The sequence below is a fragment of the Plecotus auritus genome, assembly GCF_963455305.1.
Source record: "Plecotus auritus genome assembly, chromosome: 5".
Taxonomy (NCBI): domain Eukaryota; kingdom Metazoa; phylum Chordata; class Mammalia; order Chiroptera; family Vespertilionidae; genus Plecotus; species Plecotus auritus.
The window spans coordinates 65,616,138-65,643,225 of NC_137776.1; the positions used below are offsets into that span (position 1 = coordinate 65,616,138).

At 39.6% G+C, this 27,088-nt stretch overlaps 1 protein-coding gene across 1 annotated transcript in view; it reads left to right on the top strand.

Annotated features, from left to right (window-relative positions):
- NEB (nebulin) overlaps positions 1 to 27,088 on the top strand; it is a 198,051-nt gene that overhangs the window by 29,590 nt on the left and 141,373 nt on the right. Inside the window, exons 18-38 of the mRNA XM_080669929.1 lie at positions 648 to 752; positions 2,427 to 2,534; positions 2,618 to 2,731; positions 4,537 to 4,638; positions 4,733 to 4,840; positions 4,923 to 5,027; positions 6,088 to 6,186; positions 7,836 to 7,940; positions 8,508 to 8,615; positions 8,699 to 8,812; positions 12,564 to 12,761; positions 14,591 to 14,698; positions 16,541 to 16,639; positions 17,422 to 17,526; positions 17,613 to 17,720; positions 19,133 to 19,444; positions 19,550 to 19,756; positions 21,834 to 21,938; positions 22,913 to 23,020; positions 25,034 to 25,345; positions 26,335 to 26,541. Coding sequence (XP_080526055.1) covers positions 648 to 752; positions 2,427 to 2,534; positions 2,618 to 2,731; positions 4,537 to 4,638; positions 4,733 to 4,840; positions 4,923 to 5,027; positions 6,088 to 6,186; positions 7,836 to 7,940; positions 8,508 to 8,615; positions 8,699 to 8,812; positions 12,564 to 12,761; positions 14,591 to 14,698; positions 16,541 to 16,639; positions 17,422 to 17,526; positions 17,613 to 17,720; positions 19,133 to 19,444; positions 19,550 to 19,756; positions 21,834 to 21,938; positions 22,913 to 23,020; positions 25,034 to 25,345; positions 26,335 to 26,541 — 2,937 coding nt within the window. The remainder of the gene's footprint in view (positions 1 to 647; positions 753 to 2,426; positions 2,535 to 2,617; positions 2,732 to 4,536; positions 4,639 to 4,732; positions 4,841 to 4,922; positions 5,028 to 6,087; positions 6,187 to 7,835; positions 7,941 to 8,507; positions 8,616 to 8,698; positions 8,813 to 12,563; positions 12,762 to 14,590; positions 14,699 to 16,540; positions 16,640 to 17,421; positions 17,527 to 17,612; positions 17,721 to 19,132; positions 19,445 to 19,549; positions 19,757 to 21,833; positions 21,939 to 22,912; positions 23,021 to 25,033; positions 25,346 to 26,334; positions 26,542 to 27,088) is intronic.

The window sequence follows — 27,088 nt, forward strand, 5'->3', positions numbered from 1 at the left end:
GATTTTTCTCTCTCAAATACGTTTTTGGAAAATGGAGTGTTTGTAATAAGTTTTATCATTTAAGTTTTAAGCATGAATTTCCAAACTTATGTTGAACTAAAAAATAAAAGTAAGCTCAGATACATGGCAAGAAATGAAAGGCTTTAATTAGAGTATCAACAAACCATAATGTTTGCACAGGGACATAACCATACAGGTTAGGCCAAAAGGAGGCTTACAGTTGTGAGTATGCAAAACATTACTTATTAAGTATTGTATTATTTTCCACATAAACAAACCTATTTTTGCCCCTCCCTGTATTTGTAAGAAAAGATTTGAAAGGGCTGTCCTCTCAGAATCCACAGGGCCAATTGTGATATATGGGAAGGGGACCACAGATGAAAGAGCCACCTCCTTCCACTTGGGTCCTTCCAGGGTAATAGATGTGACAATATCAGTCATGCATCCAGCACACGGTTGTCAATAATGCAAGGTGGCCTCCCCTCGCTCCAACTTTCTCTTTTAACCTTAACAACTTTGTCAGGTGTTATTTAACAAAATGTATTTTACGTTTTCTTTGATGAAAATTAGTTTTTGTACTTAAGACAATTCTTCCGAACTAATCTTCTCTCTCTCTCTCTCTCTCTCTCTCTCTCTCTCTCTCACAGCTAAATTACAAAGCAAAACATGAAAGTGAAAAGTTCAAGTGCCATATACCTCCAGATACTCCCGCCTTTATCCAGCACAGAGTCAACGCTTATAACTTGAGTGATGTGAGTTCCTTACCGCTATGCCATGCGATAACTTGTGCTTTTATTTGTTAAGTGTTTCACTAAATAAATATAATGCTAAAGATGGGATGAGCAGGCCGAAACCGGTTTGGCTCAGTGGATAGAGCGTCGGCCTGCGGACTGAAAGGTCCCGGGTTCGATTCCGGTCAAAGGGCATGTACCTTGGTTGCAGGCACATCCTCAGTGGGAGGTGTGCAGGAGGCAGCTGATCGATGTTTCTCTCTCATGGATGTTTCTAGCTCTCTATCCCTCTCCCTTCCTCTCTGTGAAATATCAATAAAATATATTTTTTTAAAAAAAACAAAAACAAAACTAACTTAAAAAAAAAAAAAGATGGGATGAGCAGTTAACATTTGTATCCTGTTCCTCTGCCTCTGCCAATGTAACTTTGACTTTACCTTATAAAATGTGTGTAGCAATCACGTAAGTAGCTTTATACAGCAGTTTGCCGCTCTGTTGACTAATGAGTTTGCCGACCACTGCCTTAGGGAAAAACACTTAAAAAACATTTTAATAATGTACTAATGTCTTTAACCTGAAGTCAAAACTTCTGGGTAAGGGTAATGTCTTACAGCAGTGGTCGGCAAACTCATTAGTCAACAGAGCGGCAAACCGCAGCTCCCGCATGTGGCTCGCAAGCCGCAGTTTGCCGACCACTGAGACAGTCCTAATAGATTTTAACCAGCCTTCAAAATGCCACCACTCTTGCCGAAACCAGTTTGGCTCAGTGGATAGAGCGTCGGCCTGCGGACTGAAGGGTCCCGGGTTCGATTCCGGTCAAGGGCATGTACCTTGGTTGCGGGCATATCCCCAGTGGGAGGTGTGCAGGAGGCAGCTGATCGATGTTTCTCTCTCATCAGTGTTTCTAGCTCTCTATCCCTCTCCCTTCCTCTCTGTAAAATATCAATAAAATATATTTTTAAAAAAATGCCACCACTCATGTGTGTCTAATGGCAATTTGATGTTAGATTTGTTAGTCATATATTCATTTGTATTACACTATGTTTAATTTTCTTCCAGGATTTGATTTTTTAAAGATTGAGTGTTATTTCATTTATTCCCCAAGCCCCTAATGTTTCTTGTTTCACATGAATGATCTCATTTCTACATGTAAGAGTCCTTGCACTAAGGAAGATAAAAGGTATTCAAAAGGCATAAGAACAGGTATCCAGTGCTATCTTTTATTTCCAGACTTAGTTCTACAGGAAAGCCAAATTACCCTTAGGGGTTTCCATTTCTTCAACAATCCTATAAATAAGTACTAATATTATCCAGCATCAATGAGTACTATAAAATAAGCTCTGCAAAGGATTTTGAGATCAAATTAAAACAATGCTTTAATACCATAAAAAGTTAACTATAAAACTTTTTGTGCCATCCTATAAAATACCCAGTGTTAGGAATCATATATTAGTATGATTACTAGAATTAAGTTAATTTGATAAAATGTTCTAATGGAGAGTAGAAAAGGTTAATCTTGTAGATAGAAGCTTCAGCTTGAGGAGAAGTATCTAAAACATGCATGATTTTGTGGACAATGAAAACAGTCTCTTTATTTTATAGTAAGACAAAGTATTGGGTTACCTTTTAGTCTTCAAAGTGTGATAACATGCAGATCCCTTTTGTCAATTCCTTTATTAAAATTTTCCTGTCCAGAATGTTTATAAGCACGACTGGGAGAAGACCAAAGCTAAGAAATTTGACATTAAAGTGGATGCCATTCCCCTGCTGGCAGCCAAAGCCAACAGCAAGAATGCTAGTGAGGTGAGTATGGCCTGGGAGCTGGGCTGGGGGACTCGGTGCTGTTCCCTGATGAGTGGGAGCTGGCATGTGTGATGTCTTTGCAGGTGATGTACAAGAAAGACTATGAGAAAAACAGGGGGAAAATGATCGGAGCCCTCAGCATTAATGATGATCCCAAGATGCTGCACTCTCTGAAGACGGGCAAAATGCAGAGTGACGTAAGTGCTTTTGTCAGTCCCCCTGATTTTCAGATGTGGCCGCACTTGCTGTTTAATGTAACCTTGGCTGTGATGTTAGTCTAAGTGAAATCTCAGATTCAGGATGACAAGTCAAACATGAAAGCCCTGTGGTAGAGGATGATTAACTTCCACATTTTTATGATGTCTCTGTACTTTGAGACATCAGTGAATATTGTAAATGTTCCCCCATCATCTCCTTACTGCCTTCTGTTTTATTAGGGGGAAATTTTATCAGCAATATCATTTTCTGTATTGTTTTTCCTAGAAATGGGCTTAGTATCTCAGGATGTATGAACATATATTCATTCCATGCCATGACCTGATGAAAGGTATTTTACAAAAATACATAGAGAAAAATAAAAGGCAGCCTTGGCCGGGTGACTCAGTTTGTTGGAACATCGTCCCATACACCAGAAGGTTGTGGGTTCGATCTCCGATTAAGGCATGTACGAGAGACAACTGATGATGTTTCCCTCAAATGGATGTTTTTTTCTCTCTCTCCCTTACTCTCTCTAAAAATCAATAAACATATCCTCAGGTAAGGACAGGTAAATAAATAAAAGGCAAAAAGTGAGAAATCAGGCTAAAGACAAAGTAGGAATAACTAGATTAAGGATAACTTAAAAAGCATTATTTTAGGAATTTTACAAAATACTGATCTCATTTTATTTTTTCTGATCTTATTTTAAAGCCTTTACAATACTTATTATATATAAAATAAAACTACAGCCAAAACCGGTTTGGCTCAGTGGATAGAGCATCGGCCTGCGGACTGAAAGGTCCCAGGTTCGATTCCGGTCAAGGGCACGTAACTTGGTTGCGGGCACATCCCCAGTAGGAGGTGTGCAAGAGGCAGCTGATCGATGTGTCTCTCTCATCGATGTTTCTAACTCTCTATCCCTCTTCCTTCCTCTCTGTAAAAAATCAATAAAATATATTTAAAAAAAAATAAAAATAAAACTACAAAATTGCTCTTCTAATTAATATCAAAAATTAAATAATTCCTATTCTGTATCATTTACAAATAGTTCTGTTTTTAGTAAGTATGTTTTTTTCATTTCTATATGGGGAAATTACAAGAGAATATGAAGAAATATATGATACATACAATAAAATAGAAACCCCATCTTTTCATGTATTGTTACTATAAAGTAAAATATCTGTCCTTAATGATAAAAGGTAACTTACAGAGGTTTTCATCAAGTGCTGAACTAAATACTTTCTGAAGACTGTGCCTAGTCCTAGCCAGTTTGGCTCAGTTGATAGAGCATTGGCCTGCAGGTTTGATTCTGGTCAAGGGCAGCCGATCAATGATTCTCTCTCATCATTGATGTTTCTATCTCTCCCTCTCCCTTTCTCTCTCTTAAATCAATAAAAATATATATTTAAAAAAAGACGGTGCCTAAGTATTTAAGGCTCACTTTACACCTTTTACCTCATTTTTCCAACTCTTAAAAAAGTAATTGTCCTTTACATACTCAAGAGGAAAGGATTGTTTCAAGACCAAAAGTTGCTTAGACAGCAGCACCTGTATGCTCTGATTTATTCCAGCTGAGAAATATCAGGATAAGTAAAGCAAAGATATTTAACCTTATCAGCAGACTAGGTTATACAAGACATGAGCCTCTCCCATGCTCATCCTGCTTTTTTGCTTTGTGGAAAATTGATGCTGAAAAAATACAAAATTTTCTCTTTCAGTTAAAGTACAGCAATGATGTGAATGAATGGCTTTTACACCACGATAGAGTGTTTCCCTTTGTTTGATTTTCTTTTTCCTTTGACAGAGATTGTACAAGGAAAACTATGAGAAGACAAAGGCAAAGAGCATGAATTACTGTGAGACCCCTAAGTACCAACTTGATACTCTGCTGAAGAGCTTCAGTGAGGTTTGAAAGGCCATGCCAACCTCTGGGGTTGGGGGGCTTTCCTCCTGTCTGACAAATAACTGTCCATTTGAATTACATATGTTTCCTTTTTTAGGCTAAATATAAAGATAAGTATGTACAGAATATTCTGGGACATTACATAGGCACTTTTGAAGACCCATATCAAACACACTGCATGAAAGTTTCAGCACAGAACAGTGAGGTAAGTTTGAAGACAATTGGTTGTGCCTCACGGGAACACCGGGAGCAATAGCAGTCATCATTTTCGTTCTTTCTCATTACAGAAAAATTACAAAGCAGAATATGAAGAAGATAAAGGGAAATGCTATTTCCCTCAGACAATCACACAAGAATATGAAGCAATCAAGAAGCTAGACCAGTGTAAAGATGTAAGTGCTGCTGTGAATTTCTGAAATTGGGTTTAGAATGCTTGTGCCATCTAGTGGTAAGTTGAGCAGGAGTTTAAATGCTTTTGGAGGTATTAAATTTTAAATTTTGGCTTTTGGGTAGAATTGGGGAACACAAAAATGACTGTGAAGAAGGCTATTTGTTACAAAATAATTTCAGCTTTCAGAAATCTTTGTTTCCATTAGTGTATATATGACCGCAAGGGAAACGAAGGACATGGAGATTTGTGAGCAATGGGTGTTCATCCATTCAACCAATTTGTGCCAAATGCTGTCCTCGGTGCTGACAAGGTTGGCTGCCTCTCATGGAGTGTGCATTTGTATAGACGGTGGTCGGCAAACTCATTAGTCAACAGAGCAGCAAACCGCGGCTCGCATGTGGCTCGCGAGCCGCAGTTTGCCGACCACTGGTATAGGAGATACAGACGACAAACAAAAAGCACAGAACAAGAAAGATAAAGATATCAGGCATTAAGATAGCTAACGTAGAATGAATGCTACAGAATGAAAATAGGATGCTTTGGGAGAGAGGGAGTGCATGGACTTGTAGATTGGATAGTCAAGGAAAGTCTAAGGCAGCCATGCCAAGATCAAGGTAAGAGCAACAATGAGAAGAGCCCAAGGAGAGAACAAGCTTGGCATTAAAGGATTGAAGGGATGAGGTGGTTGAAGCGTATTGAGTAGTAAGAGATAAAATGGAAGAAGATGAAGGAAGAGTGGTTTCTGTAGGGTAGAGCTTATAAGCCAAGAGACAGTTTAGAGTGAATATCAAGTCCAGTGGAGAGTCATGTAGGGCTTCAGCATGGGGAAGATGAATCTGGTTGCTAACTGCAGTAGGGGACCAGTTTAGAAGCAACTTCAGGAGAAAGAGAAAGAGAGAGAGAGAGAGAGAGAGAGGAAGTAAGAACATAACCAAACTTTCAGGAAGTAAACTATTTTGGTCTGGAAACATTTTCTGTTTATATATGTGTTTTATATGTGTGTATATGAACAAGAATATAAAACGACATCATGAAATTTCAATAAAGAACATCTTTTCTAGCATGCGTACAAACTTCATCCAGATAAGACCAAGTTTACAGCCGTCACTGATACTCCTGTGCTGCTGCAAGCCCAGCTCAACACGAAGCAGCTTAGCGATGTAAGTGCCTTGATTGATGAGCACGTGGGTGGCCCAGAATGCCTTGATTGTTTGAACCGTAAGCATTTACATGCTTAATCTTCATGCATGTATCCATCATCCCAACGATGTCATTTTTCAAGATTTCTTTAAAATCTTGGAATGAAGTGGCCGAAGCGTACTGGGGAGGGGGACAATAAATAGTAAGAGGTGAAATGGTAGGAGATAAAAGAGGGGATGATTTCTGTAGAAATAAGTAACTGCTAGATTGAATTGCAGCCTCAGGAAAAATGATGTTAAACAATAATTAAAATAGTAATTTTATTCAATAACATTAATTTTTAGTGGGAATTTGCTCATCGGGATCATACCAAAAATAATGCATACTAAAAATAGTGCATACTAAAATTCCATGGTAACTTAAATAAACAACAGAAGCATTCATTTGAGTAGCTAACAAGGCAAGCATTTCCCATTCTTAAGTTGCCTAATAAAGACTTTACAATGAGAAAAAGAGCACAGAAATGAGAAAGATATCAGACAATAATTTAAAAAAACAAATATAGGATGGAGTTGCAGAATTAAATTGGGTGGTCAGGGAAGATCTATGGCACAATGGTCTGTCCTACTAAGATCGGGGGAAAGCTGCCGTTTTTCTCAAACCATTCACAGTCATGTGGGTGGCCCAGTGCCCCTGTTAAAATGTAGATGCTGATTCAGTAGTCTGACTCTCTGATAAGCTCCAGGTGATGCCGATCCTGCTGATTGGTAGACCCAACCGAGCAGCCAGGTGCTAACACAACTAAATGCTGAGGAGCAGCACATCCTTCTCAAGACAGTAAATGAAAACATACAGACTGCCCTTCTATGAAACGTGTTTTAATGGCATGAATTCGCTCATGTGCCATGGGTAAAGAAGGGAATGGCATCATCATAACCCAGAAGTCATATTGGTTCATATGCAATGCTTCCTAGCATATTAACATTTTTTGCCCCAGAAAGAACAGCTAATCATTAATACCACTGACCCCACTGAACTTGACAAGATGAAATACAGTGCTGTGTGCAGTGCCTAGTCCCCCACACACTCTTCTCCTTGGCCTGGTTAGGGCAAGGGCTCTACTTTGAAGATGCTTATTGCACAATCCTTCTCAATCTTGTCCACTCGCCTCCTCCTCCACAATTCAACAGCCCTGTTTGCTCTTTATGTTGCCTTCCTTCCACCTAATGTAACTTCTAAAAATTTTAAATAAAGTCCTATATTTCGTATTTTTTAATAAGAATTTACATATCTTTTTAACTCTGCTAGCATGTTATTTAGAATTATTATTGTTGTTGTTAGTGCTCTTACACAATTTCATAGATTCAGGGTGTTTGTGCCTTCAGGGTACAGCCTAGAAGTTTAGATCAGACAATAAGTTTACCATGTACATATTGGATTTACAAAATGACAACCCAAAGTTTGGTTATACCACAAGCCCCAAAGGAGGGACTGAGCATCTGGGCTCTGGGCCGCACTGCAATGGGATTGACTCTTTCTTGGAGGCATTAAAAAACAAAAACAAAACAAAAACAAAATGGTAGTGATGACTTAGCGATACATATTCTTCTACATAAATTCAAGAAAGTGACTATCCTGAACTGTTTGGCCACTCTTTACTGTGTTTCAGCTGAATTACAAAGCAAAACATGAAGGTGAGAAGTTCAAGTGCAACCTGCCCGCAGACGCTCCACAGTTTATCCAGCACAGAGTCAACGCCTATAACCTGAGTGATGTGAGTACCAAAGCCACAGAGGCCTATGTTTATATGCACATGAAAAGAGGCAATGCCGTAGGTGTTCCAAAAGGCTGGACTAAGAGCTATGCAAATAAACAACTGTGAGATTGTTATCAGGGTGTAAGCAGAGTTTTTAAGACCTAAGTACCCTTAAAGATCTTACTTAGTTATCAGGTTTTATTTACCACAGTCTCTGTTACTGTCAGAAACATTCTCTGTTACTCCTCTGCTAATCCCTAGAGTTTTACAAGATCTCTCCCACGTGAATGTCATATTTCACCTCCTAGTGGTTTCTATTTTATATTATCCTTTATACATCAGGACAGCAGAGTCTTCAGGAAGTTCACAGAACATTAGAACAAGGATGTGATACTTATTTGGTAGTTTGCGGGGGGGGGGGGGAAATAAAGATGGATGATAGGTAAATCAGTAGTATACTACCATTTGGTAAATATATTATATATAGGGAAATCCACAGATGCACATTTTCAATGTTTTTATTTTTACTGGGTGAATCTGTGTTAGATGTTTTTACAATTCCTTTGCTGAAATTTTCCTGTCCAGAATGTTTATAAGCACGACTGGGAGAAGACCAAAGCTAAGAAATTTGACATTAAAGTGGATGCCATTCCCCTGCTGGCAGCCAAAGCCAACAGCAAGAATGCTAGTGAGGTGAGTATGGCCTGGGAGCTGGGCTGGGGAACTCGGTGCTGTTCCCTGATGAGTGGGAGCTGGCATGTGTGATGTCTTTGCAGGTGATGTACAAGAAAGACTATGAGAAAAACAGGGGGAAAATGATCGGAGCCCTCAGCATTAATGATGATCCCAAGATGCTGCACTCTCTGAAGACAGCCAAAATGCAGAGTGACGTGAGTGCTTTTGTCAGTCTGTCTTGCTTTCAAGATGGCATCCCTGTTAACATGCCCAAGGGCAGTAGCAAGTAAAAGGATTCTCTATCCACAGACCTCTCAGGTTCAAAACAACAAACTGCTGGGGAGAACTTTAGAAGTGGCATGATCTCCCAGGTTCTTACATCTCTCATGATTGAGGAGGAAAATTATTGCTTTGTACTTGATGTCCATTCACTTTGAAAAATTTGTTGATATTTAATAGAATATTGGTTGTAATTCTTAAAACCTTTTGGAAAACATCACTAGGTGTTGTCATATTTTCTTCTAATTGAAAAATAACCTTTGAAATCATGGTTTTAAAACTGTCTTTATTTTGGAAGAAAATCTTGAGTCAACAGATAAAAAACTTAGTATAGCTATCATTGCTCTTTATTGATAATTTGGTAATTAGTATTGGCCTAGAAAAATGCTCATTAATCATAGGCCCCTTCAAGAATCTGATAAAGAATTTGGATTATCCATCTCGAAAAACAAACTTTTTTCCATGCCTTTTCCCTGCATTTCAGAGAATTTATGGATTTCCTAAGGCTTGTCTATGGACCATCTATTATCTTTTGGTTAAAATTTTTACTATAGAGGAGCAAACATCTACTATTGCAAATTGCAGTATATGATGTATTTAAAAAATATTTAGAGAATCACGTAAGAGTGTTAAGAATGTTCAACATAGCTTGCAAATATTAGTTTTTCATTATTGAATAGAAGGATGTTTGTATTATTTGCTTTCCTTTTACCCATGAGCTCATGTGATACCTTCTCTCATTCATTTTGCATTTACTCATAAAGAACTTTAAGACATCCCATTCAGTTACTTTACCTAATAATATCACACTGAACTACGTCAGTATACCGTGCTTATATACATAAAACTATCTTGTTCTCTACTTCCTTATCTGTTCTTAACTCAAAAAGGTCATAGCTCTCTGTTGAGAGCACATGTATATTTATCTTTGTTTTTTCATCCTATCACAGAACCCATTAGAACACTAGGCACATAATAGTGCTCAGTAAGCACTTCTTAATTGACTGATGTTGCATCCAAAAGAATAGTCACTAATGAGCCATTATCACATAATTAGAGGCCCGGTGCACGGAATTCAGGCACAGGGCGGGGGTGTCCCTCAGCTCAGCCTGCACCCTCTCCAATCTGGGACCCCTCGAGGGATGTTCGACTGCCCGTTTAGGCCCGATCCCTGTAGGATCCGGCCTAAACAGGCAGTTGAACATCCCTCTCACAATCCAGGACTGCTGGCTCCCAACTGCTCACTTGCCTGCCTGCCTTCCTGATTGTCCCTAACCGCTTCTGCCTGCCAGCCTGATCACCCCCTAACCACTCCCCTGCCAGCCTGATTGATGCCTAACTGCTCCCCTGCCAACCTGTTTGCACCTAACTGCCCTCCCCTGCAGGCCTGATCCCCCTCAACTGCTCTCCCCTGCAGGCCTGGGTCCCCCCCAACTGCCCTTCCCTGCAGGCCCGGTCTCCCCCAACTTCCCTCCTCTGCCAGCCTGGTCACCCCTAACTGCCCTCCCCTGTAGGCCTGGTCCCTCCCAACTGTCCTCCCCTGCTGGCCTGATCGCCCACAACTGCCCTTCCCTTCTGGCCATCTTGTGGTGGCCATCTTGTGTCCACATGGGGACAGCCATCTTGTGTGTTGGAGTGATGATCCATTTGCATATTACTCTTTTATTAGATAGGATAGAGGCCTGGTGCACGAGTGGGGGCCAGCTGGTTTGCCCTGAAGGGTGTCCCGGATCAGGGTGGGGGTTCCCTTGGAGCATGGGGCAGCCTGGGCAAGGGGCCTGTGGTGGTTTGCAGGCCGGCCACGCTCCCTGGTGACCCAAGCAGAGGCCCTGGTATCTGGGATTTATTTATTTTCTATAATTGAAACTTTGTAGCCTTGAGCGGACCCAAGCCTCCTGCTTGCTCCATGGCCGCAGCCATTTTTGTTGGGATTTATTTATCTTCTATAATTGAAACTTTGTAGCCTTGAGTGGAGGCCTGAGCCTGCCAGGGTGTGCGGAAAGCTTGGCTTCCTCCATTGCCAGGGAAACCCAAGCCTCCTGCTCACTCTGTGGCCGCAGCCATCTTGGTTGGGTTAATTTGCATACTCACTCCTGATTGGCTGGTGGGCGTGGCTTGTGGTTGTAGCAGAGTGGTGGTTAATTTGCATATTGCTCTTTTATTAGATAGTATATCCTGGCTCAATGCTAAGCTGCAGGTATAGAACATGCATAGCTTTTTAAAAGAATCTTTTAAAGCCCTTTGGACTTTTGACAACATTTTATATGTGCAGGTATGTGTGAACGGGTATGAACATAAACAAAAGAGTTAAAAACACTCCCACACACCAACTGCTGTTGCAACATTGCTTTATCAGTTTATTTGTAATAAAGACAAACTATCTTTAAATTTTTTAATGTTTTTGCATACCATCAGAAAGTTTTCACATTTTATTTTTATAAACTAGGATCTAGATTTTACAACTAAGTGATAAATGTATTCAGTGAAAGTTACTACCTACAAAATATTAGAAGGAAGATCACATTCCCTAATAGACTGGATCATTTGCAAAAGGAATTTCTACAGATTTATAATGCACATCTATATTTGTTAGCTTGGGTCACTGTCTTTAATGATTCTATGACTATGGGGACATATAATGGGTTTAGAATTTTCCTAATGGCAATTTTCTCATTAAGGCAGTTGATGAAGCTGGGACTTTGACCTCGTTAGTAACCTGGCTAACCATTCCAGAAAAACAGCCAATGGAAGTGCCTTCTGAGGCTCAGTGAGGACATTTGTTTTATGGGAACACTGTACAGGAGGGCCAAGGTTACTTTAATGGCTTAACTTCACAGACATTTCTCCTTTGAGATGTTACAGCTACTGCAATCTGAAGTTTCTTTTAAATTGTTACCAAAATTAAACATGGTATGAAAAAACCTTTGAGATTCTCAGTGCCGGTTATCTCCTGTCAAATGTGGAATAGTCAGGTTGAAAAATCAGAAACTATTCCTTTAAAGATGACTTTAGAAACTCCAAGAATCAAGTAAACACTTCTGTTTACCAAGCAGTCATCTTATAAAACCAGAAGTATGAAATGATTGGTCAATCAAAAAAACAATCCCTGCCCTGACCGGTTTGGCTCAGTGGATAGAGCGTCGGCCTGCGGACTGAAAGGTCCCGGGTTCGATTCCGGTCAAGGGCATGTACCTTGGTTGCGGGGACATCCCCAGTTGTAGGTGTGCAGGAGGCAGCTGATTGGTGTTTCTCTCTCATTGATGTTTCTAACTCTCTATTCCTCTCCCTTCCTCTCTGTAAAAAATCAATAAAATATATATTTTTTAAAAACCCCTTATTGGAAAACTCTTCAAAGGATAGATTACCTCCATAGATCATATAGTTCGTTAGCAGTCTTTGAAAACCCCTGTTTTAAAATAAAGTAATACCTGGCTGAAGCAGAAGCCATGGCCCATTCCTGATGTCTGACAGTTGTACTTTGATCTAAAAAGAGATTTGAGAAGATCTGTCCATGTATGATTTTGGGGAGTATTTCAACAATGTGTAACATATGAAGAAATTTTAGAAAAAATAGCTACTCAGATGTTTGGATCTGTTTTTCTGAACTCATATTTGTTGTTGATGAGAGATCTCTGTGCTTTTTCTGGAAATCCATTAAGGTAATAAATGGTAATTTCCTGTTCACAGCGTGAATATCATAAAGACTATGAAAAGTCAAAAACTATCTACACGGCACCTCTTGATATGCTCCAAGTCACTCAGGCTAAGAAAGCTCAGGCAATTGCCAGTGACATGGACTACAGGCACGTCCCACACAGTTACAGCTACCCGCCTGATAGCATCAACCTGGACCTTGCCAAGAAGGCGTATGCACTGCAGAGCGATGTGAGTATCCGATTTCCTCTATTCCCTCCTAAATCAAAGTAGGAACTGAGAAAGATTTCTAAGTGGAGTGAGTTTTTTGGCATTTCTCACAGGTGTCTGCATGATCTTCTGTATGTAAGAACTCTGTAATAGGAAAGTTACCCCTGTGGTTCTATGAGAGCACACCCTTCAGAGTTGGAGAGACCTGGGTCTAGTATGTACCCCATCAGTGTTTCCCTTGGGGAAAGTTATCAGTTTTGCTGAGTCTACAGTCCTCCTTCTAAAATTGGAATAAAACAAAATAACTGTTTTGAGGATTTAAATGTTTGCAAAAATATTTAGCAGGGTGCCAGGTCTTGGTGAGTTCTCAAAAAACATCCACTATGATTATTATCACTATCAATAATTTTTTACATAGATTTCTATCTTGTCTAAAAATAAGATATATAATTACAGCATCAATTTTTTTATAGTAGCTGGACTTTTTTCCGCAGATCAAAACTTTTTTAGGCAAATTAATTTGTCTGAGCTACTCAATTGAACACTTTATCCTAACAATTCTATTTTCTAAAGATGTGGCAAAATACACTTAATATAAATGTGCCATCTTTTCCATTTTAAGTCTACATTTCTGTAGCAGTTAATTACATTCACCTTGTTGTGCAACCAATCTCCAGAATGTTGTCATCTCCCAAAACTGAAACTCTACACACCGAAACAACCACTCGTCATTTCCTCCCTCCCTCAACCCCTGGAACCACCCTTCTACTTTCTGTTTCTATGAGTTGGACTACTCTAGAGACCAAATGTAAATGCAATAATCCCATATTTGTCTTTTTGTGAGTGGCTTCCCCTAATCCTAACCACTTAGTGTAATGTCCACAAGGTTCATCAGTCATGTAGCATTTGTCAGAGTTTCCTACCTTTATGAGGCGAATATAGTTCTATTTTATGCTACTCCACATTTTGTTTAGCCATTTACCAGTCAGTGGACATTTGGGTTGCTTCCATCTTTTGGCTGTGTGAATAATGCCGATTTGAACATGGGATACCAACATTTCCATCACTAAGAATTCTATTTTATACATAGTCATCTTATTTATTTGTTTAATTTTTGCTATGTTTCTTCCTCCAAAAAAAAACTGTAAGCCTCTTACAGGTAGGAACCATATGGTTTCTTGATTTTTTTTTTCATTCTAATTAGAAGGCCCACACTAAAGAACAACAATTTGAAGATTCTAGAGTTTAAGTTTAGGTACTATCATAGCTAGATAATAAGGGTAACTCATTATTTTAATAATATTAAGTAAGTGTCCTCAAAATAGAACCAATTCCAAATGATAAGCAAATTAATGAGCACAACTGTGTTAAAGTGCACTGTCAGCCAATGTAGAAAAACTCCTAAGCTGCCTATTACACATGAAGGGCATTGCGAGCAAACAACTACTATCAACTCTTGTCAGAAAATGAGCAAAATTATCCAACTTTAATGTGGTCTTCAGTCCTAATTTGACCATTTACACATAATACTTAGAGCTCTAATGAGCAAACCTCTCACATTTGATTATATAAATATAACAACTTCACTTATTCCTTGAAATGCAGCTTTGAAATTAGCATTTTCCTGATTGAACTTCCACTCAGCTGGAAATAAAGATGAAATGAAACATATGCCTACTGGGAAAGCAGTGAGAACCTAAGGGCTGTTAAAATCTCTCACCAAGGATATGTTTAAAATAACCTTAATGTCTGGAGTAAGAAAGCTGGTCAGAAATCTTAACATGTTAATGATTTTTCGAATAAGCATGATGCTGAGCAAAAGAAATGTAACCTTTCTCTTGGTGTTCTAGGTCGAATACAAAGCTGACTACAACAGCTGGATGAAAGGCTGTGGCTGGGTGCCTTATGGGTCCTTAGAAATGGAAAAGGCAAAGAGAGCTTCAGACATCCTTAATGAGGTAAAGCCAGTGCATTCATTTGTCACAGAGAGATTTGTGCATGTGCCATGAGGAAATTCCCCAAACCATGGGAAGTGTCTCCTTTACCACTTCATTCTCTAGCGATTGTTGCTGAGGGGGAAAACTAACACATGCATGAATTATTCTGGTAGATAAATCACGTATGGGAACCGTTCATGATAAAAATATTTTAACAACTTTATCAAGGTACCATAAAATACTATGTTAAGTGTACACCTGAATTAGTTTTAATAGGTTCCTATAGTTATACAATCATCATTACAGTCGAATTTTTAAATTCTGCTAGTTCTCCAAAAAGATTCCTTGTAAAATTCCTGCTCCCATCTTCAGTTCTAGGCAACCCCTCATCTACTTTCTGTCTCTAGTGTTCTGCTTTTCTAGAAAATTCCTTTATATCAGTCTTCTTTCATTTAGAATAATGTTGTTAAGGTTCATCCATATACCTACATGTGTCTGCAATTCCTTTCTTTTTATTATTGAGTAGCAGTCATTTGTATGGCTATGTTGCATTTTTGTTGTCTAGTTGGTGGACATATGAATTTTTCCACTTTTCGGTGACTGTGAATAATGTATATAAAGAATATTATAGGAATTGTGTTCAGTATTATACCCTATGTCATATTCTCGATGACTGTGAAGTAGTATATAAGTTATTATTTAGTCTAAGAAAAAACAACGATGATCTTACAGCCTCAAAGCAACCAGGTGATCTGTCCCTTCTCTGCCTACAGTGAAACATCCCGCTACTGCCAGGCAAACCCATCATCAAGGAGGTTAAACTACATAAAAAAGGGGCAGAGGTGCTCAGTGAGAGTTGTCTTCCACACTCAAGATTTTGTTGTTCATGTTGTTTTGTGCTTTTGTTTGTTTTTGGTGAAGACCATTGTATCTACTCGGAAATTTTTCAGAAAAAAGTTCTGAGTTGATTGTTGTCAGAAGCCTGAAGCTGAAAGAGTGATGCAATTGTGGGAGAATAGGTGAAGAAGAATATAGTGATAAGGGTAGCTAGAAGTTGTCAGCTTCCAGTGTTTCCTCTCCTGTGACTTCTCAGCACTTTGGTGACAATCTAAGTACTAACCATATTAAGGCTTGCAGAGCAAAAGTACTCCCTCTCTTTAAAAAAAACCAAAAAAACATTTTTATTGATTCCAGAGAGGAAGGGAGAGAGAGAGAAACATCAATGATGAGAGAAAATCATTAATCAGCTGCCTCCTGCATGCCCCCGACTGGGGATCAACCCCGCAACCCAGGCATGTGCCCTTGCCCAGAACTGAACCCTTCAGTCCCCAGGCCGACACTCTATCCACTGAGCCAAACCAGCTAGAGCACTTCCTCTCTTTTTTAATAATCCCTAGCTACTGTCCCAGTTCCCCAATTCCTCCTCGCTCGACTAGAGAGCTTCTCTACTTTAACTGCTAATGGTGTGATGGGGGAAATGACATCTCTGAGAACTTGTTAGTGCAAAGAACCCCAAATTGTCTTTCTGGGTGGTTTTCTCTTAATCTTTTAGAAAAATTTGGGATGTTTCTGTATTCTGCTTATCTGAGAGTGCCCTCTTTTGTGTCATAAGCAAGAAATTAAGAGAGTAAAGTCTGGTTCCTGAAAATTGTATCGACAAATCCAAGATTAAGTCAATTTTTAAATAATGGCTTTTGCATTGTATTCATTTTTCCCCCCAAACCAACCAAAAATCTAGTGTTTTCACATTTTAAAATCAGGAAAAGTCATGTCTCTCCAAAATAAATTTCAAAGGTTTTCATATATTAGCCTTCAGTACAAGTAATATAATTGTTTTTCTTTTTTTTTAAATTCACCAAACAGAAAAAATATCGCCAACATCCAGATACTTTCAAGTTTACCTCGATTGAAGATGCTCCAATTACAGTACAATCTAAGATTAACCAGGCCCAGAGGAGTGATGTAAGTGTGAATCTTATCTGTGTCTCCATGAATGCTAACTAATACAAACACATTTGTATTCCAACTGTACTGATCACCTGTAGTTATTATGGAATCTGAAGAGACTCAATTACATGAGCAACTGTATAATTCCCTCAGCTTTTCATTAACAAAGCACTCCTAATTCAGATCTTAAGAGTATTATGTACAGTGGACTGTCCTTCCAGTATTTGGGCCTTGATTTCCAAGGAGAAGGTATGAGGGGCTTCTCTTGATAACAAGAAACACTACACGCCTATTTCTAGGAAAGACCAGGAAGATGAATAGAGGCACTATATCATATGGAGGAGTTATATTTTAAGTCAGAACTAAGACAAAAATCATGTAATAGTCAAACTATCCATCACTCCCTTTAGGAGCCCACAGAGTATAATAGAGATGGTTGGTGTATCCCACTGTATTAGCCTCTCTTATGCTCAGGAAAGTGTCTACACATTCACATTTTCATCAGGACACCTCCCTAGGCTAACTTCCAGCAGGTGCCCTGACCTCGGTCCAGGGGTTTGTAGTGCATACATACCAAGAGGCCATTGTCCAGACTGAACCAGCACGAAGATAAGACCCTGTGTAATTACATGTGAGACCTTGAATGCCTTCAGATATTTGCAGGTGAATATGGGGACTGCACAAAGAGTCATAAAAAGCACCTCTGGCATGCAACTCTCCCTAAAATTCTTTTCCTGTGCCATTAAGTCCTTTTTCCTACTTTATTAGTTTGTTTATAGATTTTTTTCCTCTTTCAGATTGCCTACAAAGCCAAAGGAGAGGAAACTCTTCACAAATATAGCCTGCCAGCGGACCTGCCCCAGTTCATCCAGGCTAAAGTCAATGCCTACAATATCAGTGAGGTGTGCGCATGGGCTCGGCTGCGGGCTGCTGATAAGTCTTTTCTAAGTGTGGACTGAGTTATACTTAAATGACATTTCTCTTTCAGAATATGTACAAAGCAGACTTGAAAGATATGAGCAAGAAGGGGTACGACCTGAGAACTGATGCGATTCCCATCAAAGCTGCCAAGGCTGCCAGGCAGGCGGCGAGTGACGTAAGTCCAGCTGGTGGTCACCTGTGTGTAACCAGAAACTGTGGGCGGGTGGACTTGTTATCCCAAAGTCCCCACGTCTGCTGTCCCCACCTGGAAGCAAGTCTGGTCGAAAACTGTTTAGAAAAGAAAGTTCCTTAAACAGATCTGATCAGCTCTAATCAAGCACCCTAATTAAAAATTCTCATCAATATTTCTATACAGATGCACTTTATTCTCCTTGTGAAAATAAATAAGGTACATACTATTTAAGTATAACAGCCTCCTAATGGTAAAATTTTGTCCCAAAAATTGCTTAATTTATATGAGTTCCCTATTGCTTCTTCAGATGATGACTCGGCTTCGATTTTTATAGCCTCCAATTGTCTGTCATTCCATTCCATTACAGTTAGGAACTTTGTTTCTTTTGCTGTCTTACTTTTACCCAGCTGCGAGCTGAAGTCCCTTTGCTCTTAAATGTAAATACAATGGACTCGGGCCCCCACCTGTTGTCCTGTAGGAAGTGGGATACCCTGCCTGTACTGCTGCAGTTGTCCTGAGGTTTTTGTTTTGTGATTCCCTGTCTCCTGGTTTGTTTATGATGGTATTGCTCTGGCTTCCTGGGTTCTCCTTCCCCGGATTTACTTCTCTTTCTGCTCTGCATGATCCAAGGACAGAACACAGACCCTTGCTTTTGATTTCCCCCAAGTCCCAAGCACAATGTCACTGACTGAAATGAAATTGACATTGCACCAGGGTAACTACGTGACAGTTGAGTAATAAAGGCCTGTGTCCTAAAGGCCCTGCCATCCAGAATTTCTCACTGATCCTCTTCCTCTGTGGGTGGCTTCCTCCAGTCTCCCCTCTCTCCCACCCCCGTACACACAAACCTTCCCTCACATCTCTGCTTCTCGGTTTCCCAGGTTTCTTCCCAGATCTCCCCAAGGAAGCTCAGTTCTCCTCACTATTATTCAGAGCCAATTAATGTTTACACATTACTGGCTCTGGGTCTCCCTTTGAATATGCAAACTCATTAAAATTCTACTACCACCACTACAATTCTACTAATCAAATAGCCAGCTATTTGGGATCTTCTTTAGCAGCCCAACGTCATTGGTAGAGATTGTGAAGTATTTATCTTTTCATTTGTCTCTCTCAAGTATCTAAGTGGGAAGGAAGTTATTTTACTTTGTCATTGATATGAATAGTGATAACACCCCTACCCCAATCTTGCTGGGGTAGCAGAAGCAGCTATAGACAATCAAATAGGCTCAAAATAACATTTTAATTTTACCTGGCTACTTATAAGCGAGTATCTACTTGTTTGGTTATTGAAGTAATTTCTGGAAAAGCCCAATTGCTTCAAACCATGGTCTCATTGCTAGTAAAATCTTCATTGATACATTTTAAAATATGCCCACCTTTGTTTCTAATAGGTTCAATACAAAAAAGATTATGAAAAAGCCAAAGGGAAAATGGTTGGCTTCCAAAGTCTCCAAGATGATCCTAAACTGGTTCATTATATGAATGTAGCCAAGATACAATCAGACCGGGTATATAAAAATGACTATGAGAAGACAAAGACGAAGTTCAACATACCCCATGATATGTTCAATGTTGTGGCAGCTAAGAAAGCTCAGGATATTGTCAGCAATACCAACTATAAGCATCCACTCCATCATTACACCTACCTGCCTGATGCCATGGACCTGGAGTTGTCTAAAAACATGATGCACATACAGAGCAATGTAAGTGACATTTACGCCATAAGACAATTTCCCTTCACGGTCAGAGCCTGCATGAGAGAAGCCCTTGCCTGGGGCGCTCACTCCTCTTTTTTCCCTTTGCCGTAGAATGCCTACAAGGAAGACTACAACACCTGGATGAAAGGCATCGGCTGGATACCTATTGGGAGTCTGGATGTAGAAAAGGTTAAAAAGGCGGGTGATGCCCTGAGTGAAAAGAAGTACAGGCAGCATCCAGACACCCTCAAATTCACCAGCATCGTGGACTCCCCAGTTATGGTCCAGGCAAAACAGAACACACAGCAAGTCAGCGATGTGAGTACAACAAAACAGAGGGTGCAAAAGATGGAGGGAGGCTTCAAGAAAATAAATATTGGCCCACTTTTTAAAAAATTCTTCTGAGCTAATATCTTTTCCTTAATTTAAAATTAAAAATTACAATACTTTTTAGCTTGGTCACTAATGTTTTCTTTTTCTTTTATCTTGGTTTTTACCTTCCTTTTTGAAACCTCTTCCTCTTTAACTACCTTGAAATACTGTGTTATTGGATAAGTTGACATGGTGAAAAAAATTCTGCTCTACTACTACTTCTACTACACACACACACACACACACACACACACACACACACACACACACTAACTTTAAGCTTAAATCCCAGACACTTTATTGTGGTAAATTTATCATATCCAATTCTATATTAAGTTCCTTATATTTAGTGTTTATATATAATACAGGGAAATAATACACATGAGTATATGATTTTGCACCTCATTTCACCATAGATAATTATTATAGAGACTTTTTTTTTTACTTATGTCTTGGTGGAGATTAGTACATTGTTTGCCTGCCTGTCCATAAGTCATATATATGATCTGCTAAAGTCTAACCTAAAGGAAAGACTGATGAATAGAAGAGTCAAAGGGACATCAAAAGCACACATTCATTAATTCATTGAATGAATGTTTTTGAATACCTTCCATGTGCCAGGCACTGTATTATGTGATGATGGTACAAAGATTAAGTAGACGAGGATTAGTGGGATATAGGCTATAACAAGAATATAGGACAAGAGTATAAGAAAGTCGTGGGTAGAACAGCTTGGCCACACAGAGAGATGAATGCTACAGGAGACACACATGCTCGGTAAGTACAAGGGAAGAGGTAACTGCCTACCAGAGCTTCCCTAGCAAATTCGGGAAGGAAAAGCATGACAGTGAAGAAGTAATGAATGGAAGAACAGTGAAGTGTTCAGGATTGTAACCTGATCTTTGAGGGTCTTGTATGCCAACTTATAGTCTAGACATTATGGGGTAAGTAGTAAGATGTATTGAATATTTTTAATTCATGGAGTTGCATTATCACATCTGTGTTTTAAATCTGACAAAAAATATGGAGGCTGTATTGGAGAGGGAGAGATTGGAAAAAGAAGATGAATTAGAAAGCTGTTACAGATACCCAACAGAAGGCTTACTTGGACTTTAAGTCAGTAGGAATGGGAAAGGAGATGTTTAGAAAGTAGAATTGATGAGATTATATGAATGCTTAGGAGTGGTTTCTAAAGTCAGTGAGGAAGTAAGGATAGCTCTGGGATTCTTAGAAGAATTTATTAGTATTTGAGGATGCACTTAGATATCAGCCATCTCAGACTTTACTTGTGATACATATACACCAGTTTACATATGATGTTCCACATAGACATGCCTGGGAAATGGAGGTATGTATGATAAATAATGGAGAGACTGAAAATCTACTTGTGATTCCTGTTCTAGTTTAGTTTTAGAAATTAAGCAATTTCTTTCGTTTCTATCACCAAGAGGAGGATATAATATGATATCTACAGATATCTTTAAAACGACAAGCTAGGGTAAATCCAGAATGGTAAATCTTTTGAGTACACTTATGTATAAGCAACTTCATTTAATGAGGAAATTATTATATGCTTTTACTTGTACAATTATAATTGGAAAGTTTAAAGCAGAAGTGAAAGACATTCTAACCATCATTTTCTCTCTAAAAATAACAAGCCCAAACCAAAACAACAGAAGACTTTAAGAGCTATTAGCTCCACTAGCAAAGAATGAACTTTTCTGGCTTTGGTGTAATTCATGTTAGAGTTTCACATTTTGACTTATTTTTCATTTATCTTTGGCAGTAAATTATTTCTATTCTCTTAAGGATTTTTTTCTATTATAATACACAGAGTTGTTGGCTCTTCCTAAAGACAACAAGGTGCTTGAGTTTCTTAAAAACAGGAAAATGCCTTTGATACTTTTGCACAATAGAAATGGTGGGGATTGTGCTGGGAATAACTCCTTTAAGCATGCAACTAATGCATTTTCCTTTTTATACTATTTGTAATGCATTCTGGTTTTGTGGCTGTGTGTTGCAGATCTTATACAAAGCTAAAGGAGAAGATGTGAAACATAAATACACGATGAGTCCTGATCTTCCTCAGTTTCTACAGGCCAAGTGCAATGCTTACAATATAAGTGATGTAAGTAGGGTCTTCGATGGGGTGTGAAATACAGAACTGGTGATAAAATAATAAAATTTTAAGGTATGATGGGGCCTTGACAATTACTTAGGTCAGTTTTCCACATGGCCTCCGTTGCAGCCTAGCCAATGATGATGGCTCTATACCTCTGAGTTGGCCTCTTAAAGTGTAAGACAACTTTAAAAGATTCTTTCTTTCTTTCTTTCTTTCTTTCTTTCTTTCTTTCTTTCTTTCTTTCTTTCTTCCTTCCTTCCTTCCTTCCTTCCTTCCTTCCTTCCTTCCTTCCTTCCTTTCTTCCTCTCACTCTTTCTTTTTTTTGTATTGAATTTATTGGGGTGACATTGGTTAATAAAATTATATAGGTTTCTGTTTTTGGTATTGTGTGTTCACCATTCCAAGTCAAGTCTCCTTTCATCACCATTTTCCCCCTGTATCCTCTCCTACCACCCCATCCCTCCCTTTCCCCCTGACAATCACCATAAAGGATTCTTCTTTATGTAGAGCTTAACATCTAGTTCTCTAAACCTCCAATTAGTTTTCCTAATTTTTGCATATGGAGGAGGTTATTATCCTCCAGAAAAATAAGAATAAAGAAAATATATATTTTTTAAACAACAATCCTAAAATTGTTAGATCTTACCACCAGATCTTCCCTTGACCTTTTCATAAGACTGAACAACTTCATTTTCTCCAGCTGGTCCTCACATACCCTGGTCTCCAGAACCTTTATTAGATCCACAAACTGGACCCACTCCAGTTTCTCATGTCCCTCTTCAATATGTGCCTAAACCAGATTTGGGTGAATAATTAGTGCAGAGCCCAGTAAATCCATGCTATGTAAAATGAGACATTTTGCTCTAGAAGATTCTTTTAGCTTCCATCTGCAGAGGGATAAAACAATCCCAGCTGCTGAGGAATCACTTCAGCGGATGAATACACAGCATGCTGACATCCCGTTTCTTCTTCTGTCCCAGGTCTGCTACAAACGGGACTGGCATGATTTAATAGCCAAGGGCAACAATGTGCTGGGAGACGCTATTCCCATCACTGCAGCCAAAGCGTCAAGAAACATTGCCAGTGATGTGAGTACACGTTCTAGGTGAAATGCGGGTGGTTGCCTTTTGAAAAAGTAAACAGATGTGTGCTTGTTTAAATGGTGTCACATTGAAAACAATATGTTGAATTCATGACATTCAAATTCTCCACAAAGTAATGTTTTGAGAAACTGTCACTTTTCCATGTTTTGTGATTCTTTTCAGTTGACCCCACTTGGTAGAGCTGTCATAAGCCTGACAGCGGCTTTCTCCCTGATTCATATCCCAAATTACCTCCCCCCTACACCTTCCCTGACAGCCCGCATTTATTTTCAGTGAGAACATCCTGACTGACACTAACACATTAAATTCAGGTGCTTGCCTGCATTATAATTGCATTAAGACGATTGAAAAGATGTTCTATAAAATGTACAGATTTTATTTTCATTTTTTTGTATTGAATGTATTAGAGTGACACTGGTTAACAAAATTATACAGGTTTCAGGTGCACAGTTCCACAACACATTGTCTGTACACTGTATTGAGTGTTCACCACCCCAAGTCAGATGCCTTCCATCACCATTTATCCCCCCTTTACCTTTTTCTGCCTCCCCCAGCCCCTCCCTGCTGGCAATCACCATTTAATAAATCCAATGGAGGAAAGAACCACTGCTCTAGAATGTAATTTTGATTTATGTAATTGATGCCCATTTTACCTATAACAGAAACAGCAGACACTTATTCTTCTTCCCATAATTGAAAAACAACATTTTCACAAAGCATACCCCCAACTCCCCCTCCTCCCGCCCCCACACACTTCACTGTAACACACCATTACAGAGGCTACAATCTTAGTTTGAGGAGAGAAGAAAGAAACCACACATGTGTGCAGGCCACAGGGGAGATGGGGGTAAGACTTCTGGAGCTTTTTCTTGTAGGGGTGCTACTGAAAACAGTTCCTCAAAGATGTGCACATCACTGTGAAATGCATTTCTAGTTTAAGGAGGAAGTGAAAGTCTAAAGCATGACATTATCTTCTTTTTGTTGTAAGCACTTGCACAGAGCTGCTCCTAACACGCCTAGAGATTATATGATAATTCTTTTGCGTGCCAAACTCCTGTTGTTAAGTGGGTGCTTAAACAGCAGAAGCTGCATATCTGCAGGGTTTAGGTGGATTTGGATTCTTTTATGTGGAAATTGAGGTTTTGACCTGTTACATACAGTGTAGCTCAGTCTACACCACATTGGCGATCCGAGCAGTGAGAGATTTTGGACAGCACAGCTTTTAGATATCTACCGGTGGGGAAAGCTCACAGTGTTCCCGCCCTCAATGTAGTTCCTTTACTCATCTTAGCTGCTTCAGCAGTGCGCTGGGAGAGGAGCTGCTGAGGACTGGCGTGGGTGAAGACCCGGCTACCTACCCATGCAGCATCTAAATTGATGCTCCCTAGAAAGAAGAGGGTTTTTTTTAACCCTATTAGGTCAGCCTGAGACAAAAATCACAGTAATGATTTCCTCCCCCACCCCAAGATGACCTGAGTGCAAACATTTCACATGTAGAGTCTTTAGAATTTTTTCTGTACCTATTGTGTACCTTATTACTAGGCCACTCTGAAGAGAAAATGGGTTTTCTCCATAATTTCTAATAATCTGTGATGTGCAGTAACATAATGGATTAGGTGAATTCACATTGCTGGAAAACCAAGAGATACGGGTCTTACATTTGGAATGTGTCATGTTTAGAGTAAGTGTGAAAATTCAGTTGGCTTTAACTAAAGTTCTAAATGAAAGTCATCTATATGATTGATAACAAAGAAAAGAAACTGGTCCTGAGTGTATCATGACACCACTGTAACACAGAAGTGATGGAAATAAATGCTGTCACTCTGAACTTTCTGGGGAGTGTGTGTGTGAGTTGGGGCGGGGGGGTGGTATGGTTTGCATTTTTGAACCATCTTCCAGAAAGTCACAGTGTTCTGAGAGCTCTTGTGTGTGAATAGAGTTGCTACACCCACTAGTATCATTGCCTAGGACTTTGCTAACCAACTTCTGCCTCTGCAGTACAAATACAAGGAAGCTTATGAGAAGGCCAAGGGAAAGCATGTGGGTTTTAGAAGCCTCCAGGATGATCCCAAGCTGGTCCATTATATGAACGTAGCCAAGCTGCAATCTGATCGTGAATACAGGAAGAACTATGAGAACACCAAAACCAGCTACCATACCCCTGGGGACATGGTTAGCATCACAGCCGCAAAGATGGCCCAGGATGTTGTTACCAACGTCAATTATAAACAACCGATCCATCATTACACATACTTACCTGATGCCATGAGTGTCCAGCACACGAGGAATGCGAATCAAATTCAGAGTGATGTAAGTATGTAGAACAGAGCAGACCCAGAGAAGCTGGTACTTAAGGGATAATCCTTTCTTCCTATTTTAGTAGACTTCACAATACAAGAAGATATTTGGGAGGGAAATGTACTTTAAAATAAATAGTCATTATTGAAAGGCTAACAAAGGCATGGTGGACAAGCTGTGCTTTTGCTGGCTTTCTGCACTCCTACTGTCACCATTGACATTGCCTTTATTAACTTCTGAGTCAAAGAGAAAGCCATATTCCACTAAGTAGATAAGCCACCTTAATTCTCAGCAAGAGGAAATGGTTGCTCCTGGGGTGCTTGCTTCGATGGTGATACGAATAAGGCAAAATAGGAGCATTCTTTATTCTTTCTGAATTCAGCAAAGTTATTTTTTGACTTATTTTTTTTCAACTCAAGGTCACACTCTCATGCATGTAAATCTGTGTGATGAGTCATCTAAAATGAACCAGGAAGGCTTTGTGATTGCAGCATGATTCACGGGGAGCTGCAGAGGGAGGTGTTTAATATTCAGGGCTTTTCCTTCCACAGAATCCAGATGTCTCTAAGAATCGTCCTCTGTGAAGGGAAGAAATGGTGTTCATTTATTGTGGCTCAATGAAAATGTCTCTCCCCAGCTGAGATCAGGAAGAGCCTAGGTGGACAGTGTGGGTGAAATTCAAAGTTGTGGAGTTTTCAGTGAAATCAAAAGAAAAGGCATTTATTGTCAAAAGAGACAATATTTTTTTCAGCAGTAGCCGTGGAAATATGTGGCCCAGATTCTCTCTGTGTTGTATAACGCCCTCGAACAACAGCACTGCTGTTTCTTATTACCAAATTCTGGGTGAGAAGCTCTGTGACAGACATACCATAGCTTCCACTACAGATGGGAGCGTGTTGAAAAGGTTGCCATTCATTTCCCCGGCAGAGGGTTGCAGATTTCAGAACCAGTGCTGGACTGTTCTCTAGGACATCTCCTCATACGAGCTTGCTCTTTTACAGAATGTGTATAAGGACGACTATAACACCTTCTTCAAGGGCATTGGATGGATCCCTATTGGTTCTCTGGAGGTTGAGAAGGCCAAGAAAGCAGGCGATGCATTAAATGAGAGGAAGTATCGACAGCACCCAGATACCATCAAATTCACAAGCGTGCCTGATTCCATGGGCATGGTTCTGGCTCAGCAGAACACAAAGCAGCTGAGTGAAGTAAGTGGGTTCCCTTCAGAAGGGTTTGTTGATGAATAACCCCCTGATAAGCCACTCCACATCCTTCTTAATTTGATACGTGAGACGGCATCTATGTTAGCAAATCAGCAGCTTTCAGAGGTATGATCAAAAGGTTGTACTTTTGAAGCACCTTGGAACTTGAACATAGGTAGACCTGGGAGGGGAGAAGGAGACTTCCAAATCTGCTTTATTTTCCCAAAGTGGAGAGTCTGTGCTATTCATTAGACATATGGAATGAACTTAGTATTATTATCTATCACTCGGTCTGAATTGCAAACCAAGCTATTTTATTGCTCTGAGTTGCAACAGTTCTACTTAGCTTCGCAGGGAAAGGGCATAATAATGTCCTCATCCCCGGGCACAATAGCTGGATGTTGTGAGAGGTAATCTAGAGAGAGGCCTCTGGGAAGGAGATAAGCAGTTTACTTTCAGCATCAAGTCACCTCTCTGAGCCCAGGTCTCTCTGGACCCTTTGTCTTAGTCAGAGGCTACTTGCAATACTCAGTGCTTCCCCTCATTTGGTAAT